The sequence below is a fragment of the Dendrobates tinctorius genome, unplaced genomic scaffold (genome assembly GCF_039654945.1).
Source record: "Dendrobates tinctorius isolate UK_male_01 unplaced genomic scaffold, ASM3965494v1 ptg000250l, whole genome shotgun sequence".
Classification (NCBI taxonomy): domain Eukaryota; kingdom Metazoa; phylum Chordata; class Amphibia; order Anura; family Dendrobatidae; genus Dendrobates; species Dendrobates tinctorius.
Genome location: NW_027361917.1, coordinates 48,214,905 through 48,235,985, shown reverse-complemented (window position 1 = coordinate 48,235,985; position 21,081 = coordinate 48,214,905). Strand labels below are relative to the sequence as shown.

General features: G+C 41.3%; 1 protein-coding gene across 1 annotated transcript in view; it reads right to left on the bottom strand.

Annotated features, from left to right (window-relative positions):
* The window catches only part of ADGB (androglobin), a 463,044-nt gene that overhangs the window by 342,996 nt on the left and 98,967 nt on the right, over positions 1–21,081 (bottom strand). Inside the window, exons 8-9 of the mRNA XM_073557676.1 lie at positions 17,806–17,996; positions 658–780 (exon numbers count right to left, since the gene is read on the bottom strand). Of these exons, the coding sequence (XP_073413777.1) occupies positions 658–780; positions 17,806–17,996 (314 nt within the window). The remainder of the gene's footprint in view (positions 1–657; positions 781–17,805; positions 17,997–21,081) is intronic.

The following is a 21,081-nucleotide window of genomic DNA, read 5'->3' as shown; positions in this document are numbered from 1 at the left end:
CAAAAATGGGTGGAAGTGGGATTAGAAGAGGGCGGGATGGGGTGTGGTGATGATACACCTGATTTACTTGGAGGCATTTATCTTTTAATGAATTGGGGCCTCTGACTCCACCACACTCCATCAAAACTGGTGTGAACAATGCCGGTCTCGATGAATCGGGGCCCAGATGTTTGCAGGGATGACTTTTGTATGTTAAGACTGCATCTTTTAATTAGGGGATTTTATTTCATTCTCCCTACTCCAGCTTTCTGCTGTAAAAAAAAGTCAGAATTAATGGTGCAAACTATAATTACGCAATAATTTGCATCTATTTTTAAATTTCAATGTCACTCATAAGGAGCCCATTAAATTTACTACAATGGATACCAGATTTCATTATCTGGCATATGCACAGCAAGAAATGTGCCTTGTTTAAGAGGCATGTGGCTCCTAATAATTTAGGTGCATCTTACTCCTGCCAATATTTTATTATTAAGACAGGCTGGACATAATTCTTTTCCCCCAAAGAGTCTGAACACAAAATGGGTGAAACTACGGGCAACAGAGCAAGAAGTGGAATGTGTAAGAAACGTGCACAAATAGACATATTAAAAGAAAAAAACAACCTTTTTAGATACATTGAAAAAATGTCTAGTATCTAGGTGGCTAATTACTTACCCTCCTGAAGAGATTGCTGAAGAGGGTTTGATAACTCTGATGGAGGGCGTGCAGAATGAGTGGCTGACCTGGTTTTCTCTTTGTCTCCTTTCTTTTTCCCAGGATCCTTTGAGTCTGATTTGTCTGTGGCAAAAAAAAAAAATGGAAAAAGTTGGATGGTTGCCAATCTGCGAGGCTAGGCGATATAAGCATAAATGTTTGGGGTCCTGTGTTTAAAAGAGTAGTGGTGCTCACTATCAGTCTATTCGAATCAAGAGCTTGGCTTTGTAGGATGCTTGTGTGACTGATGGTGGTGGTGGAATCCCAGCGATCATACATTTTTCATCTGTTCTGTGGTGATACATGTTTTTTAGTGTTCACCCCTTTAAGAAGTAGAAAAAAAAATGTGCACAAAATGTTCTATTTTATTTAATATAAAACATGTCGGAAGATGATTAACGTCTGGAAGCTTTGACCCCTGTGACGTAGCAATCACTAGCAGGTTGGGGTGTACTTGATCGGCAGCGATAGACAGTAACATGCAGGAGGACTCTAATTTTCTTTAAAAAATTCACCTGGGTTTATTGCTCCATATCCCCAGCAGCACAAACACAAAGTGCACGTATGTGCACACGGTGCGGATTCTACTGCTGGTCCACAGTGGATTTGCCTCTGCAGATCCGCTGCAGTTCTGCAAGCAATGTACAGTACAATGTTAATAAATGGATTTTAAAAACCGCAGTGCACATGCTGCAGAATTTTCCACACAGATTTGCTGCGGTTTTAAAACCGCAGCATATCAATTCTTTCTGCGGATTCCACAGCAGTTTGACACCTGTTCCATTGTACAGGTGTCAAAATGCAGGGGGAAACCGCAGACAAATCCGCAGGTAAAACGCAGGTCATTTTACCTGCAAATCCGCACCGTGTATGCACTCACCCTAAAACAGCCTTAAGATCCGGCAAAACAAAATAGCAATGTCCATAAACAGGGCTTGGCTTCGACAGGCCTGTGGGCACACAGGCTGTGCCATGTCCAGCATGCAGACTCTATAGCCTAAACACAGTCTTTCTGACCCCAGTCAGCATATTACAGATCCCTATCCGTTCGTTACCTGTTGGTGTCAGCCACACAAGTTCCCGGATGCCTCTTATCCTCAGAGGTATCCCACAACGTCTCTCCCTGACCCCCGGTCAGCAACACTCACGGTTGTCAGACCGTCCAATCCGGAGGTATGTATCTCACAGCCCTCCTTCCTCTGGCTCAGACTAGCCAGCACTGCCATATGTGCCAAACACACAGGCTCTATTAGGTAGCCTCTAACCACACCCACAGGTGAGGGAACACCACATACACTGGTCAGGTGATCATAACATCACCATAGGTCCATAAACATACACAACCATATACAGGCTTCATCTTGGGTATTCAGACACACACCCCTTGGATGGGTATGTAGGTGATTGGACCCACCCATCTCTCCGTCACCTGGAAGCCTCCCAATGTATAGCAAAAACCCTCAGCAGTAGATATGCTGAGCAAAACATGCCCAAGCTTCCATCACAGGGCCCCCCACCTCTGCGATACATACCATCAATCAATCACATGACCAGTCGCCATGCCACACCCCCTAATGCGATGATGTTCAGAGTGCTCCTCAGGTCCATTTGCTGTCTTGAAAGAACAATACATTAAGACTATGTTCTCATGATGAGCTTTTGGTGAGTTTTTTACGCTGTGTTTTTTGAGAGAAAAAAAACAAGTAACATATTTTAATAGGTGCAGAAAATCTGCAACATCAAAAAACTCACCAAAAGCTTATCTTGGGAACGTAGCCTAATTAGGCATTTTAAAGATGCTCTACGCCTAAATCATACAGCACAATTATAAAAAGTTATGTTTATGTATAACTCATGCATATTCAGAACCATTTTTATATTTTTCATCTTTTTTTAATACATTGGCGGTTTTTGCAATATTATGGTATTTTCACAAGTGCCATTTTTGCAGCTTTTTTGATGCATTTTTTAATGCAAATGTTCAGCTGCATTTTACACTACCAGCAAAGTCTATGAGATATCAGAAATCTCATGCACATGTAAGGTCTCATGCACATGTAAGGTTAATGTGAAATGAAAAAAGAAGAAATATGCAGCACTCACCAATAAAGCTGAAAAACTGTGCGTCTTTATTTCACATGAATTCCATCAACAGATATGTGGACATGCAGGACGTTAGAGGAATGCTAGGGGAGGGAGGTGCCGGACAACGGCCGTTTCGCGATTACTCGCTTCTACAGGTCCAGGGGAGAGGATTAGCTTAAGGTAATTTCCTTTATAGGATCACAGACCTTACTAATTAACATACATAACAAGTTGTGAGACAAACATTTACAAAAAAATATATAGTTATACAATATACAGAGTGCAAGATACTAGTAAAGAATAAATCTTTCCATATTGATTTACAAGATAATCTATATTTTTTACAATATCATAGGAAGATTATAATCTAAATACCTTTATATACAATTTTTTACAAAAATACTGATAGATCGATCCGGTCATTTAGTCCCAAAGGACCTTGTGCGTTCGCTTTCAGGATCCATTTCGCTTCGTGTTGCAATAAAGCTTTGTCATGGCTGCCTCCTTGAGGTGGAAAATTGACCTTTTCAATCCCTGCAAAACTCAAAATTTCTGGGTTAGCTTTATGCACATCTTGAATATGCTTGATTAATCGCAGTGAGCCCTTTCCTGAGGTAATAGATCTATAGTGTTCACTAGTGTTGAGCATTCCGATACCGCAAGTATCGGGTATCGGCCGATACTTGCTGTATCGGAATTCCGATACCGACTTCCGATATTTTTTCAATATCGGAAGTCGGCATCGGAATCGGAAGTTCAAAGTTGATTGACAGCCTGACGTCATCATGATGCGCGGTGTGTGCGCATCATGATGCGCCGTCATTTCGGGCCTTCCGGGGGTCTCTGCCGGCCTGCCGGGGGGCTGTGTGGACTGCCCGGGGTCTGTACCGGCCTGCCGGGGGGCTGTGCCGGCCTGCCGGTGGTCTGTGCACCCTGTGGGGGTCTGTACCGGCCTGCCGGGGGGCTGTGCCGGCCTGCCGGTGGTCTGTGCACCCTGTGGGGGTCTGTACCGGCCTGCCGGGGCGCTGTGCCGGCCTGCCGGGGGGCTGTGCTGATGTCCGGGGGTCTGTGCAAGCATCGTCCGATGGGACTACAAGTCCCATCTGGCGATGCCTGCTACCATGACAGTGATTGACACATTAGCCAATGATGGGACAGTAGTAGTCCCATCATCCGGCTAATGTGTTAAATGTTAAAAAAAAAAAAAAATACTACATACATACTACATGCATGCTACATACATACTACATGCTACATACATACTACATACATACCACATACATACTACATACATACTACATACATACCACATACATACCACATACATACCACATACATACTACATACATACTACATACATACTACATACATACTACATACATACTACATACATAACACATATATACTACATGCATGCTACATACATACTACATGCTACATATATACTACATACATACTACATATATACTACATGCATGCTACATACATACTACATGCTACATACATACTACATATATACTACATACATACTACATGCATGCTACATACATACTACATACATACTACATATATACTACATGCATGCTACATACATACTACATGCTACATACATACTACATATATACTACATACATACATACATACTACATGCATGCTACATACATACTACATGCTACATACATACCACATACATACTACATACATACTACATGCTACATATATACTACATATATACTACATGCATGCTACATACATACTGCATGCTACATACATACCACATACATACTACATACATACTACATACATACTACATGCATGCTACATACATACTACATGCTACATACATACTACATATATACTACATGCATGCTACATACATACTACATGCTACATACATACTACATACATACTACATACATACTACATGCATGCTACATACATACTACATGCTACATACATACTACATACATACTACATACATACTACATGCATGCTACATACATACTACATGCTACATACATACTACATATATACTACATGCATGCTACATACATACTACATGCTACATACATACTACATACATACTACATGCATGCTACATACATACTACATGCTACATACATACTACATATATACTACATGCATGCTACATGCATACTACATACTACATACATACTACATACATACTACATAAATACTACATGCATGCTACATACATACTACATGCTACATACATACTACATATATACTACATGCATGCTACATACATACTACATACATACTACATACATACTACATGCATGCTACATACATACTACATGCTACATACATACTACATATATACTACATGCATGCTACATACATACTACATACTACATACATACTACATACATACTACATACATACTACATGCATGCTACATACATACTACATGCTACATACATATATACTACATGCATGCTACATACATACTACATGCTACATACATACTACATATATACTACATACATACATACTACATGCATGCTACATACATACTACATGCTACATACATACCACATACATACTACATACATACTACATGCTACATATATACTACATATATACTACATGCATGCTACATACATACTGCATGCTACATACATACCACATACATACTACATACATACTACATACATACTACATGCATGCTACATACATACTACATGCTACATACATACTACATATATACTACATGCATGCTACATACATACTACATGCTACATACATACTACATATATACTACATGAATGCTACATACATACTACATGCTACATACATACCACATACATACTACATACATACTACATGCATGCTACATACATACTACATACATACTACATATATACTACATGCATGCTACATACATACTACATGCTACATACATACTACATATATACTACATACATACTACATACATACTACATGCATGCTACAGACATACTACATACTACATACATACCACATACATACTACATACATACTACATGCTACATACATACTACATATATACTACATGCATGCTACATACATACTGCATGCTACATGCATGCTACATACATACTACATACATACTACATGCTACATACATACCACATATATACTACATACATACTACATACAATACATACATAGACATACAGTACATATAACATAGAGTAACATACTTACCAATACTTGTCACATTGTTCCCCGAAGCCATTGTCTTTTACGGAATAAATATTAACATAACAAACCACAAAAATACTCACCCACGATCCGAAGCAGTCCACGAGTGTGTCCCACGACGATCTTGGGTAGAGAACTGCAGCATCAGCTGTTGCTGCCGTTCTCTACGGGCTGCAGGAATCCAATGACGGAAGGTAGGTATCCTTCCGCACTGTATTCCTCCGCCACTTAAAAAAAAAAAAAGTCTCTAGTCTCACTTTATGCCATTGCTGTGTGGGACTTGTAGTCCCATCGGACGATGCCTGCACAGACCCCCGAAGCCTGCACAGCCCCCCGGCAGGCCGGCACAGCCCCCCGGCAGGCCGGCACAGCCCCCCGGCAGGCCGGCACAGCCCACCGGAGCCTGCACAGACCCCCGGCAGGCCGGCACAGACCACCGGAGCCTGCACAGACCCCCTGGCAGGCTGGCACAGCCCCCCGAAAGGCCCGTACAGACCCCAGAGAGGCTGTACAAGGGAAAAACAGGATTTTTCTTATTCCGATACCGGAAGTCCCATAGACTTGAATGGGACTTCCGGTATCGGAATCGGCGATACCGATACTTTTTTTTAAGATCGGCCGATCCATTCCGATCCGATACTTTGAAGTATCGGACGGTATCGCTCAACTCTAGTGTTCACCAAAACGTATCGTAAGTGGTCTTATAGTTTTTCCAATAGAAAAATTACCGCATGGACAGAAAATAATATAATCCATGAATTTAGCTTGACAAGAAATATAGTTATTATTATGCGGTTATTTTTATATTGGAAAAACTATAAGACCACTCACAATAGATCTATAGTGTTCATCAAAACTAAATTCATGGATTATATTATTTTCTGTCCATGCGGTAATTTTTATATTGGAAAAACTATAAGACCACTTACGATACGTTTTGGTGAACACTATAGATCTATTATATCAGGAAAGGGGTCACTGTGATTAATCAAGCATATTCAAGATGTGCATAAAGCTAACCCAGAAATCTTGAGTTTTGCAGGGATTGAAAAGGTCAATTATCCACCTCAAGGAGGCAACCATGACAAAGCTTTATTGCAACAAGAAGCGAAATGGATTCTGAAGGCCAACGCACAAGGTCCTTTGGGACTAAATGACCGGATCGATCTATCAGTATTTTTATAAAACATTGTATATAAAGTTATTTAGATTATAATCTTCCTATGATATTGTAAAAATATAGATTATCTTGGATATCGATATGGAAAGATTTATTCTTTACTAGTATCTTGCACTCTGTATATTGTATAATTATTTTGCTAAATATATAATTTGTAAATGTTTGTCTCACAACTCGTTATGTTTGTTAATTAGTAAGGTCTGTGGTCCTATAAAGGAAATTACCTTAAGCTAATCCCCTCACCTGGACCTGTAGAAGCGACTAATCGCGAAACGGCCGTTGTCCGGCACCTCCCTCCCCTAGCATTCCTCTAATGTCCTGCATGTGCACATATCTGTTGATGGAATTCATGTGAAATAAAGACGCACAGTTTTTCAGTTTTATTGGTGAGTACTGCATATTTCTTCTTTTTTCATTTCACATTGAAATATTCATGCTTTTTCATGCAAGCACCTCCGTTTTTTGACTGAAATATACACCGCAATACTTCAGATAAATAGCTCCGTCTGTTAATGTGGTGATTTGTGTGCCCTAGTTTGCCGTTCATCTGTTTGCTCTTTGCTGGGAACATGTAAGGTTAAGCAGGAATGCGGGATGCAGTGCTGAGCAGGAGGCAGATCAAGAGTTAACTGGTGTTTAATACAAGGAATACTCAACACAGGAAGAGAAAAAGGGAGGTATGGGGGGGTTAAGGTCCAAGACGAGAATAACGGGTAAACTTATCAGTCTGATGTTTGCAGAGGATGGAGGCTTGAAGATCCCGCGGTGGCGTTGTAGGAGACGCATGAAGTCTCTGGCCTGGTCGTGGAGGAATGTGAGGCACTGTCTCCTGACAGCCGCAACGTATCCTGTCTCTCCTAGGTGAAGCCTTGCGGTACCGGGGTGTTTCTGTGCCTCCAGTGTAGAAGGATGGAGGTTAGCGGTGGGGACCAGGGATATCCTGGCAGTCTCTGTGTGTTTTCCCAGGTCAGGCCTACAGTGCACACCATGGACAGACAGCGGTACAGTACGGAATGTCTCCCCAGTGTCCGAGGTGAGAGGGCCCACAGTCACGCGCTGCTCACAGTCTGGCAGCGCGTGTGTCGTCGGTCGGAAAAACAGCCTGGTCTCCTGGCGTCGCGCTGCAGAGAGTGAGTCAACCTTCTTCTGCTGTGCACGCAGTCTTTTTCACCAAAGACCCTGTTTTGATGCGCTCCGTTCCTTTTATCTCTGACCCGCCCCCTATAGTCAAGTGCAAAGGTCTGTCCAGGTCAGAAAGTGCTCCCTCCAGCAACAAGGGTGACAGCCCCAATAGTTCCGGCCCTGATACAAGAGAGGTACCACTAGCCCGGTCCATCTTCCTACACACACACAGCTTGGTTTTTTGTCCTCAGTATTTTGTGTTTTGCTTGGTTCTTGCACAATAAAGCATGTCACTTTTTTCAGCATTTTTCACACACTGAAAGTAATGGGAGGTGAACAAACAATGAAAAAATGCAGGATTCAGGTTTTACTGTGCTTTTAGTGCCAAAAGCTTATGAAGTAGAATGATTTTTTTTTTTGTCATTAAACTTTATCAGCATGTCCAAGGGACAACTGTAGAATTACAAAAACGCAGAAAAAAATGCGCAAAAAAAGCAAGAAAAACCTGTTTTTTCTGCAGCTTCTGTACTGCCAAGAGAGCAGGTTTTGCTGCAGAAAAAAAAGCAGCAAAAACGCCACGTGTGAACATACCCTTAGTGTATTCTAATTTTAGTTGGTCGTAAATTATTCCAGTTCCCATGATGTCTAGTTCTGAGCCTTTACAATTGTTCAATATTTTTTGTTTTTTAGCTTCTTCTTTAGAGCACTGACAGTCAATACAGTCAATGAAATAGAATTTTTGTTTACACGAGAAGATAATAGTTTGAATTAACTAATGACGCGATCCTAACTCATGACTAGCAAACGATGTTAGAAAAGTGTTTATATAGGGCGAGTTTTGTGAATGACATGTTTGAATAGCAATTGTTACATCATAACATCGAACATCGAGCACTGTGCACAAACAATCTGAAGAGTAGTAGTGTCAACGTTCATATCCCAAAATGTGACCATTTATTTTGACGACATGAATTTATAAAGTACTGTACAGACTTTTTGATGACACCAAGCAAAGAAAATTTAACTCAGAGATAAAATGTTCAATAATCAAGGTCATGGTTTTGTTTGTACAGCAGGATGTGCAATGATAACAAATATGTACTTGTTCCAATTGCTACTGAGCAACAAGCTCAAAACCCGATCAACCAATCAGTGAAAGTCGTTACCTATTTAGGATTTGTAATATTTGGGCACTGATTCATCAAAGTGTTTCTTCAGATTACTGGTGTAAATTTTTATGCTACTTGAGGTTGTACATGCTGGTCTTGATGAATCGAGGCCTTAAGGATACTTTCACACTAGCGTCGTGCGACGCACGTCGCCCTGCGTCGGGGCGACGTGGCGTCGAACGTTGTGAAAGTTTTGCCCAACGGGGGCAGCGGATGAGACGTGTGGCAATGCTTCGCAATGCGTCGCTAATGTAAGTCCATGGAGAAAAAACGCATCCTTCGGGCCACTTTGCAGGATGCGTTTTTTCGCCAAAATGACGCATTGCGACGTACGTCGGCTGACGCTAGTGTGAAAGTAGTCTTAGGCCCCGTCTCACATAGCGAGATCGCTAGCGAGATCACAGAAGCGTCACCGATTTTGTGACGCAACAGCGACCTCGCCAGCGATCTCGTTACATGTGACACTTAGCAGCGACCAGGCCCCTGCTGCGATGTCACTGATCGTGCTCGAATGTCCTGGGACATTTTTTGATCGCTGGTGTCCCGCTGGCCAGCATGTATCACTATGTTTGACACCAACGAGCGACCTCGTTAGTGACTCAGAAATCATGGACGCAGATGGGAGTCGTCAGAATTGCTGCTGTGTGACATGGTCCTAACGACCGCTGAGGTCGTTATACGGATTGCTGGATCGTTGCTGCGTCGTTGGGTAAATCTGACTGTTTGACAGCTTATGAGCAACCATTTAGCGACGCACCAGCGATCCTTACCAGGTCGTATCATTGCGGGATTGCTGATGCGGCGCTAAGTGTAACGGTACCCTAAGTCAGTGGCATACATGGGAACTGCAGGGCACCATAGCAAAAGCTCCAACTGGGGTCACACTACTGAAAAAGATACTGTATATATTGTCTACTCTGCGGAGTCATATCTCCCAACTTTTATAAATCAGGAGAAGAACCTGTATTGTGATATGTACACAGTAACTTTGTCTATATTGAACCCCTTTTAGTGTTATCACCAGCAATACCCTTTTATGAACCAATGTGGATCTATCTCCTTAACACACGTGTACCCACAGGGTTGAATTTAAGGAGAGAGTTCATGTTACATTATTGATTTTGTATTTTTCTTTTATTATTGTATTTTATTTGTTGTAAAATAATTTGCTATAATACAGTCATGGCCAAAAGTTTTGAGAATGACACAAATATTATACTTTCACATGATCTGCTGCCCTCTGGTTTTTATGTGTGTTTGTCAGATGTTTTTATCACATACAGAAATATAATTGCAATCATATTATGAGTAGCAAAAGGTTATATTGACAGTTAGAATGAGTTAATGCAGCAAGTCAATATTTGCAGTGTTGACCCTTCTTCTTCAGGACCTCAGCAATTCTCCCTGGCATGCTCTCAATCAACTTCTGGATCAAATCCTGACTGATAGCAGTCCATTCTTGCAAAATCAATGCTTTTATTTTGTCTGAATTTGAAGGTTTTTGTTTGTCCACCCGTCTCTTGATGATTGACCACAAGTTCTCAATGGGATTAAGATCTGGGGAGTTTCCAGGCCATGGTCCCAAAATCTCTGTTTTGTTCCCTGAGCCATTTAGTTATCACCTTTGCTTTATGGCAAGGTGCTCCATCATGTTGAAAAAGGCATTGTTGATCGCCAAACTGCTCTTGGACGGTTGGGAGAAGTTGCTCTTGGAGGACATTCTGGTACCATTCTTTATTCATTGCTGTGTTTTTAGGCAAAACTGAGAGAGAGCCCATTCCCTTGGCTGAGAAGCAACCCCACACATGAATAGGTTTCAGGATGCTTGACAGTTGGCATGAGACAAGACTGGTGGTAGCGCTCACCTGGTCTTCTCCGAATAAGCCATTTTCCAGATGTCCCAAACAATCGAAAAGGGGATTCATCAGAGAAAATGACTTTACCCCAGTCCTCAGCAGTCCACTCCCTGTACTTCTTGCAGAATATCAGTCTGTCCATGATGTTTTTCCTGGAGAGAAGTGACTTCTTTGCTGCCCTCCTTGAGACCAGGCCTTACTCCAAGAGTCTTTGCCTCACAGTGCGTGCAGATGCACTCACACCTGCCTGCTGCCATTCCTGAGCAAGCTCTGCACTGCTGGTAGCCCGATCCCGCAGCTGAAACACTTTTAAGAGACGGTCCTGGCGCTTGCTGGTCTTTCTTGGGCGCCCTGGAGCCTTTTTGGCAACAAGGGAACCTCTCTCCTTGAAGTTCTTGATGATGCGATAGATTGTTGACTGAGGTGCAATCTTTCTAGCTGCGATACTCTTCCCTGTTAGGCCATTTTTGTGCAGTGCGATGATGACTGCACATGTTTCTTTAGAGATAACCATGGTTAACAGAAGAGAAACAATGATGCCAAGCACCAGCCTCCTTTTAAAGTGTCCAGTGGTGTCATTCTTATTTAATCATGACAGATTGATCTCCAGCCCTGTCCTCATCAACACCCACACCTGTGTTAATGGAGTAATCACTGAAACGATGTTAGCTGGTCCTTTTAAGGCAGGGCTGCAATGATGTTGAAATATGTTTTGGGGGATAAAGTTCATTTTCTAGGCAAATATTGACTTTGCAAGTAATTGCTGTTAAGCTCATCACTCTTTATAACATTCTGGAGTATATGCAAATTGCCATTAGAAAAAATGAAGCAGTAGACTTTGTAAAAATTAATATTTGTGTCATTCTCAAAACTCTTGGCCATGACTGTACTTGTTTGTTTTTTATTAGCTTCATATATTTTTTTTTTTTCTTCTTTTTTTGTCTTAACTAATTAATTCTGTTCACCTGTTCATTTGCTTGAAATTTTGCTCAGCTAGTCTCTGAGGTCATTCTTTGTCTAAGAACACATGGTGTTCGAAACGTGTTCAGATCCTCCCTGAGCAATCTCTATGTGGTAGTCCCGTGCAAGGTATACCATTAAGATGAATATAGCAGCCATGTCAGTGTTTTATTGGAAATAATAAAGATTTTGGATTTTACTCTTGGAGCTGGACTTCCCTTTCTTCTAAAGTATCTTCAAGACGTTTGGCAGAGACATGTCCTTGCTGGGGTTTGCTGAGTTCCATTGAGAACTATGAGGGGTGAGCTGAACTATTTTTCGTTTTTTCACCCTTTCAAATATGGTTAAAAATGCCTCAACATCATCACCAGAGATCATTTTTTGCATGGCACATCTTACCACCTTCCAGACATATGAGTCATCACCTGGATTTGGGTGAGGGGCGGTCAGCCTGCCACAGATCGCCTCGATCAGGAGTGCCAACTGCTACTCCTGGAAATGTTCATGGTGATGCCGCTGCTGTTCCTGTTGCCGCTGCTGTTCCTGTTGCCGCTGCTGCTGTTCCTGTTGCTGTAGATGCTGGTGCTGCTGCCATTGCTGTTGCTGCTGGAGATTAGCCGGTAGTAGCTGCTTTAACATCTCATCCATGTTGTCTGCTTTTAAACCTGCAGCCACTTTCACACAAGACATGCAGTTTGGCCACAGCCTTCACACGTGCTTCATGGAGAAGTTGGATGCATTCTCCATCAACTGTGGCCGACCGGTTCACTTGGCTGCCCCAAACTAGTCACAGGAACACTTTCCATTTAAGTTTTCCACTGGTTTATTTAAAATGTGCTGTATAAACCAGTCTAAAATTCGATAAACATACATGGCCTTTCTGGCATAATGGGAAAAACAAAATAGCATACAGTACAGTCTGTGTGGCTACTGGGTTTTCCCGCTAAAGAAAAAAAAACAAAGTTCTGCTTTCTTTAACACGAGCACAACACTGGAGATCTCATATCCAGACACACCGAACCCTAAATGAGTCCAAAGGCTTCACATTTACCTTCTAGGCAACACCCTGAGGTGGAGATATGGTGAACTGCCTCCCACCCAGCTCAACAGCTGTTCTCAAAAACCCAGCCCTATTTTGCAGATTAACCCTTCTCAGCACATAACATGCTGGAGCATACTTCCGGGTTCATCTAACTGAGGCTAACATCCTCAGTGACACATATCTCCCCTCCAGTATTTTATCAATGACCTGCTCAATATATATATATATATATATATATATATATAAATATATATATATATGTATATGTATATATGTATGTATATAACATGTCACCAGTTTTCTAATTAAATATATTTCTAAAGATGCTATTGACATGAAATTCTCACCAAATGTTGGTAACAATCCATCCAATCCATAGTGGTAAATAACTCAGACCACAGATGTTTATAAATTAAGTTATGTGTAATAATGATAAATGACACAAGGAAAAAGTATTTAACACATGAAGAAATAGAGGTGCAAAAAGGAATGGAAATTCATCACACCAGCTGAATCTTTTAGTAATTAGAAGCAATCCTGCTACTTAGTGAACAATAATATCAGATGGTTCTATTAAAAGGTGTCTCATTACCAAAGTGTCACACAAAAAAAAATTCTCACGATAGGTGAAACCAGTGAGCTGTCTCAAGACCTTTGCAACCTTACTGCTGTAAAACATACCAATGGCATTGGTTACAGAAGAATTTCCAAATTTCTGAAGGTTCCAGTGAGCACTGATGGGGCCATAATCCAGAAGTGGAAAGAACATAATGTTGCCAAAAATGAGCCATGACCAGTAGCTCCCAGGCAAGATATCAGACAGAGAGGTGAAACAAATTATGAAACAGTTGCCCAAGAGCCTAAGACCACCTGTGGAGAGCTACAGGAAGATCTGGATCCAGCAGGTACAACTGTTCCAAAGAAAACTATAAGTAATGCACTCAAACTCCATGACTTGTATACACGCTCATCAAGAAAAACTCCGTTGCTGAACAAAAAGCATGTTCAAGCAAGTTTATAATTTGCTCATCATTAGACAAACCTGTGAAATACTTGGAGAATATAGTTTGGTCATGTGTCACGATTCATTATTGTCTCTTGCTGGCTGTTCTTTTAGTCTGGTCAGCTGATGTCGATTGGTAACCACTACTATTCAGACCAGCTAGGGGTTTGGAGCACTCCTGTTTCGGTGGTATTGCTGCTGTTGGTGTGCAGATTCCAGGTGCTGTATTCACTGATGATTTGGAGTGTAGCAGCAGAGCCTGAAGCTGAGTATTGCTTCCTTTTTTCTTTGTTTGTCCCGTGTTTGTCACTTCCCCTGTGTTTTACCATTTGCAGTGGTGAGGCTAGAATCCTTGCCAACTAGTGCACGAGCTAGGTTATATTGAGGTAACAATCAGGGGACTAGGCACGTGAGAGCGGCTGGGGGAAGTACCTGCATAGTGCGTTAGAGGATCTCAGGGACAGGCACAGGTTGGTGTCAAGAGATATCCCATCCCTCTCTTCCTACTGTTAGGACCTTCCTCTCCCTATTCCATGCCGTCATTTTTGTATGCTCGGTCGCCCGCCACACTTACCCTTGTCCGAGAGTGACATTGTGAGACCAAAATTGAGCTCTTTGAATGCCATAATACACACCATGTTTTGATGCCAAAATGCACTGCATATCACCCCAAAAACACCATACCAACAGTGAAGTTTGGAGGTGGGAATGTCATGATATGGGGCTGTTTTTCAGCATATAGCAGGCAAGCTTCAAGTAATTGAAGGAAGGATAAGTGGACAAGTGTATCGAGACATTATTGATAAAAATCTGCTGCCCTCTACCAGGATGATAAAGATGAACCAAGGGTGGACATTTCAGCAAGCCAAGGAAACTCTCAATGGGTTTCAGCGAAAAACAAAAATAAAGATGCTAGAGTGGCCCAGCAAATCACCTGACCTGAATGCATTAGAAAATTTATGGAAGTAACTAAAGCTCAGAGTTCATAGATGGAGCCCACAAAAACTTCAGGATTTGAAGAGTGCTTGTGTGGAAGAATATGACAAAATAACACCCGAGCCATGCATGCTACTAGTTTCTCCATACAGGAGGTGTCTTGAAGCTGTCATCACCAACAAAGGCTTTTGTACGAAGTGTTAAAAACATTTTAGTAAGCGTGTTCAATATTTTTTCCGTCTTAATTCTCATTTATGCAAATAACTTAATTTATGGACACCTATGGTTTGATTTCATTGACTGTGTGGATTGGATGGCTTGTTATCGACATTTGGTGAGAAATTCATGTCACTAGCACTTTTAGAAATATACAGTATTTACTTGGAAAATTGGTGTTCAATACTTATTTCACCATCTGTATATACTGTCATGGCTGACACATTCTGGCACAGAGACAAATAAAAAGCTAGACTGCAGTTTGCCAAAATGAATGCGAGTAATCCAAAATCCTTCTGGGTAAGCGTCTTGTAGACAGATGAAACCAAGTTACAGCTTTTTGGTAAAGTACATCATTCTACTGTTTACTGAAAACGGAATGATGCCCACAAAGAAAAGAATACAGTACCTACATTCAAATTTAGTGCAGGTTCAAAGACTGTTTGGGATTGTTCTGATGCCTCTAGCAGTGAGTGCCTTTACTGTGTGCAAGGCATCATGAAATCCGAAGATTGCCAAAGCATTTTGGACTGCAATGTAGTGCCCAATGTCAGAAAGCTAGTTTGCATCCTAGGTCACAGGTCTTCCAGTGGGGCAATGACCCCAGACATTTCACGAAGCACTCAGAAATTAATGGAAACAAAGCACTGGAGAGTTCTGAAGTGACAAGCAATGAGTTTGGATCTAAATCCCATTGAATATCTATGGATAAATATTAAATATGCTGTTGGGAGAAGACAGCCTTAAAATATGAGAGACCTGGACCAGTTTGCAAAAGAAGAGTGGTCCAATCTGTACACATTTTATTATTTACATATGATGTCCCTCTGGCAGGTGCATTCTTCCATCTTCAGCAGCTTCTTCCTGGTGGTCTTCTGTCTGTCCATCCATCAGCATTACTGGCCAGATCTCCAGCTTTTTTACTAACTCTGATAGCTGCTAGGAGCAGCCTCCGAGCACTCAGTGAATTGGACACTTCTCCTCCTTCCTTCTGAGAAGTTCTGACAGCTTCCTGACCCATGTGAACAACGGCCATTACATCAACCTTCCCTCCACTCTGTAGCCACTTACCGTACCACCCCTTGTACTGAGGGGCTATACTGGATAACAGCTGGACTGGCCCATTCAGGCAGTATTCACACTGCAGCTACTGCTTCTGAATGGGCCACTGCAGAAGTTTCCCAATAAATCCCCCTCAGTACAGGGGGGGGAGACAGCTATAGGGGGTGAGGGGGGATTGGTGTGATAGCTCGTGCAAACATCAGTTAGGCAGTTCAGTTGTCAGAACTGCTCAGAAGGAATGAGAGTTGTCGGATGTACTGACTGCTCGGAGGCTGTTTCGAGCAGCAGTCAGAGGCAGTGAAGATGGAGGAGAGAGAACTGGCTGAAACTATCAGCCATACTTGCCAGGCCTGTGCCTGAATGCTGAGAAGCCGTGGGAGCCATGTCCAGGTATCCGGCTCTCTGCAAGGTTTGCAGTACGCTGTGGTCACTCTTCAGTTTGTACTGCGCGTGTCAATCTTTTTCACGCATGCTCAGCACAAACTTTGGTAAAATTTTTAACAAATCACGGACGGTGCTTTTTTCTGCTGGACATTACGGATGGCAGAGAAAAGTACCAGGTTGTCATGAATGGTTAGCTGGGGGAGGGGGCCTGGTGTTGAAGCGTGTGTGGCCGCTATGGATGGTTCTCCCCTGAATTTTGTATTTGCATTTTTAGATGCAGTAAATTACATCATTGTAAAGCTAACGGCATATACATCCATAGCAAACAATTGTAGAACCCCTTTATTTATTATCTACTGGAGGAAAAAAGGTTGACAGTAGAGTTGAGCGACTTTGGTCGGATCGGGTTTCGTGAAACCCGAATGAAACAAAATTTGAGTCGGATGAAACTGGTCCGACTAGGGCAAAAAAAAGTTTCATCTGACTCAAATTTTGTTTCATTCGGGTTTCACGAAACCCGATCCGACCAAAGTCGCTCAACTCTAGTTGAGAGACTAATTATTCAAAGGCAAAGACAAAACAGCCTTCTTCCTATTTTAGAAACAAATGGCTGCAGCTTAGGGCACTTTTAATTGTGCCTACTTTACTGTATAAAAGCAATATTCTTGACACCTGCCCAGAGTGTCTCATTTAAAATAAGATATCAATCCTGCTATGTCATTGCTTTCATTAGCCTAAAGAGGATTTTAACCAACAGTCTTAATTAGCATGAAAAGCTTAGTGCATGAAATGTGTTCTATCATCCTCTTCAATTAAATTGCAGAGAAACAGGTTGCAACATTTTAGCGACATTTGATTTCTTGCATAAACACTGAAAGTAAAATTACCTTTGCCACTCTTTTCTGAGGGCTTCATTATGACGGGCACAGGCATTTCTGGTTTAACGTCTGCTAGCTTGTTGTCTCTAGATTTGTCTTCTACTCCATTGGGTTTGGGTTCTTGTACTTCATCGCTAGGTAACTTGAATTCAGGAACAATTCTTTTTAAGAGTTCCCACACTTCTTCGAGACAGTCATTTCTGAAATATGGGAATAATTACAGTAAGAAGGAATACGACATCAGAAGAACCCTGTTACGTTGAGCTTCTCTGGTATTTTTATAAACCACTCTTATCTACTATATAATCGTCTAATTCTGTCTTTCTGTCACGGAAATCCTGCGTCGCTGATTGGTTGCGCCCGGCCGGCTGCGACCAATCAGTGACAGGCGCAGTCCGGCTGAGAATTGGCGCAGAATTTTAAGGATGCACGCCACCGCTACCGGAGATCTGCGGCCGCATGGAGGTCAGCGGTGACGCAGCCGGGAGATGACCGGAGCTAGCCGGTACCCAGGATCCGGAGGAGAGGAGACTCCTCCGGACCCTGGGTACCATGAACCTGTAAAAAATAGAATTAAAATAAAACATATTTACAAAACTCAGGTATGGAAGTCAATGAACATCTCCACTATATGATCCATGTGGCTGCTTTAAATACGTTGCTAACACTAGCCCCTATAATAAAATATATACATGAACTAAAATAAAGCTATGATTGGGAAAATAAAAACAGTTCAGAATCTTTTTTTTTTTTTTTTTTTTTTTTTTGCAGGCTTTGTGTCATGTGTCTGAGTTCAAATCCTTGAACCTGTGTTTTGTGGTTGGCTTCTCTGTCCGCCAAGCCACAGCAGATACACTGTTTCTCTAGGTGGTTAGTTTTTGTAACCTTTGCTTCAGTCTTTTTAGGGTAAGATGTATTTTCGTTTACTCATTTGTCTGCCCTATCATCTTTCGGGTGCGGCTTTATATACTTTCCCCCAGCCGGTATTTCCTGTTCCCTGCTCTAGGTATAATTCAGTCTGCGCTGCCCTCCGGTTCATGCTCACTGGAGAGCTCGATGGCCTTTCAGGCAGTATAGATCTGAGTTGCCATAATCTAGTCTGTAGTTAGCGCTATCTAATCTTACGCAGGAACCATTAGGGACTGTGGGGTCAGGTTCTCTAGTCTGTACACGCCCTGGTAGGGTCAGTTGCAGTTTTTAGTGTGTCACCTATTTTCCCAAGTGAGTTGCTACACTATCATAACACTCTGCTTTTAATTAGTAAAAAAAAAAATAGATGATGCATTCCCATTAGGAGGAAATCTAAGGCTTTGTTTGCATTAACATGTAAGCTTTGCATCACTTAAGTGCATATTTCATATGGGAATTAATTTATGATTTATTTCCACAAATTATATGAACGACTGACATATTAGTTTTTGGAATGTTCCAGGGGGTCCTGTTATTTAAAATCTTAGAAATTCTGCTTTTCAATCAGTTAAAAAGTTCTGTCATGCGTTTCTTAAAATTACATTATCGTTAACAGATAATTTTTTTTTTATTGCTACACAGGTACATAATGTACAATGTGTTTGAAAAACAGACGTATGCTCCACACGTGACGTTTTTGCAACGCTGAGTATTTCACTCAGTGTATTTGGTGTGTAAAATAAGCAGTGTTTTATGGTAACAGCATAATTAATGATTTCTGAAATCTTATACAAATGCAGTATATTTTTTCCCAATGTATTTTAAGCCCTACTGCTTTTTTGCCAAGACACAGCATTTCAACATTTTTGCTGCACTTTCACCAATTAAAATGAATAGAAGAGAAAAAAAAGTGTAGTCATCTTACCGGTCTGTAGTTAAATCCCCCAGCCTGTCAACGCCCAGCACGGATTGTGGTGAGCATCCACATCAAATAGAAGAAGGGAAAAAAAAAACTGTGATCCAGCTCAGGACAAAGGCGGCTACAACTTACAAAATTTTATTGGACAACTTGAAAATATATAAGTGCTTTAAAAAAAATGTGCATAGCAAAGACCGAGCACATCAGTATGAACGACCTGCGGTTCTTGTGCCGGCCGGACAGGATATCTTTTTCCTCCTGTGTTTTTTGGAATCGCTCCACTAGTACTGGGAATGTTAGACACTGACCTCTGATCCGCAAAGTGTGTACTGTTCGTTGAACCCATTGAAGAACTGGATGCTTATGCTTGACACCCGTATTCCTCATGGTCTTAATGACAGACAGGATTTAATAAAACAATACTGAATATTATTTAGGCAATATTATATAAGAGAATTTATTATGTTGTTCCACTATTTTTATAATAGTTTTCCAATAGTGTTTTGTAAGGTCTTTTTCTGAATACATATATGCTTTTTTGCATTTTTAATTGTCTGTCCAATGAGTGTAATATGCCTCTTCTGCATTTTTGTTTGTCCTATGAATGCTATGTGCACTCTATATACAGTCATATGTTAAAGTTTGGGCACCCCTATTAATGTTAACCTTTTTTCTTTATAACAGTTTTGGTTTTTGCAACAGCTATTTCAGTTTCATATATCTAATAACTGATGGACTCAGTTATATTTCTGGATTCAAATGAGGTTTATTGTACTAACAGAAAATGTGCAATCTGCATTTAAACAAAATTTGACCAGTGCAAAAGTATGGGCACCCTTATCATTTTCTTGATTTGAACACTCCTAACTACTTTTTACTGACTTCCTGAAGCACTAAATTGGTTTTGTAACCACATCGAGCTTTGAACTTCATAGCCAGGTGTATCAAATCATGAGAAAAGGTATTTAAGGTGGCCACTTGCAAGTAGTTCTCCTATTTGATTCTCCTGTGAAGAGTGGCATCATGGGCTCCTCAAAATAACTCTCAAATGATCTGAAAACAAAGATTATCCAACATAGCTTTTCAGGGGAAGGATACAAAAAGTTGTCTCAGAGATTTAACCTGTCAGTTTCCACTGTGAGGAACATAGTAAGGAAATGGAAGATCACAGGTACAGTTCTTGTTAAGCCCAGAAGTGGCAGGCCAAGAAAAATATCAGAAAGGCAGAGAAGAATGGTGAGAACAGTCAAGGACAATCCACAGACCACCTCCAAAGACCTGCAGCATCATCTCGCTGCAGATGGTGTCACTGTGCATCGGTCAACAATACAGCGCACTTTGCACAAATGGGAGAATGATGTATGGGAGAATGATGCGAAAGAAGCCGTTTCTGCAAGCACGCCACAAACAGTCGCCTGAGGTCTGCAAAAGCACATTTGGACAAGCCAGTTACATTT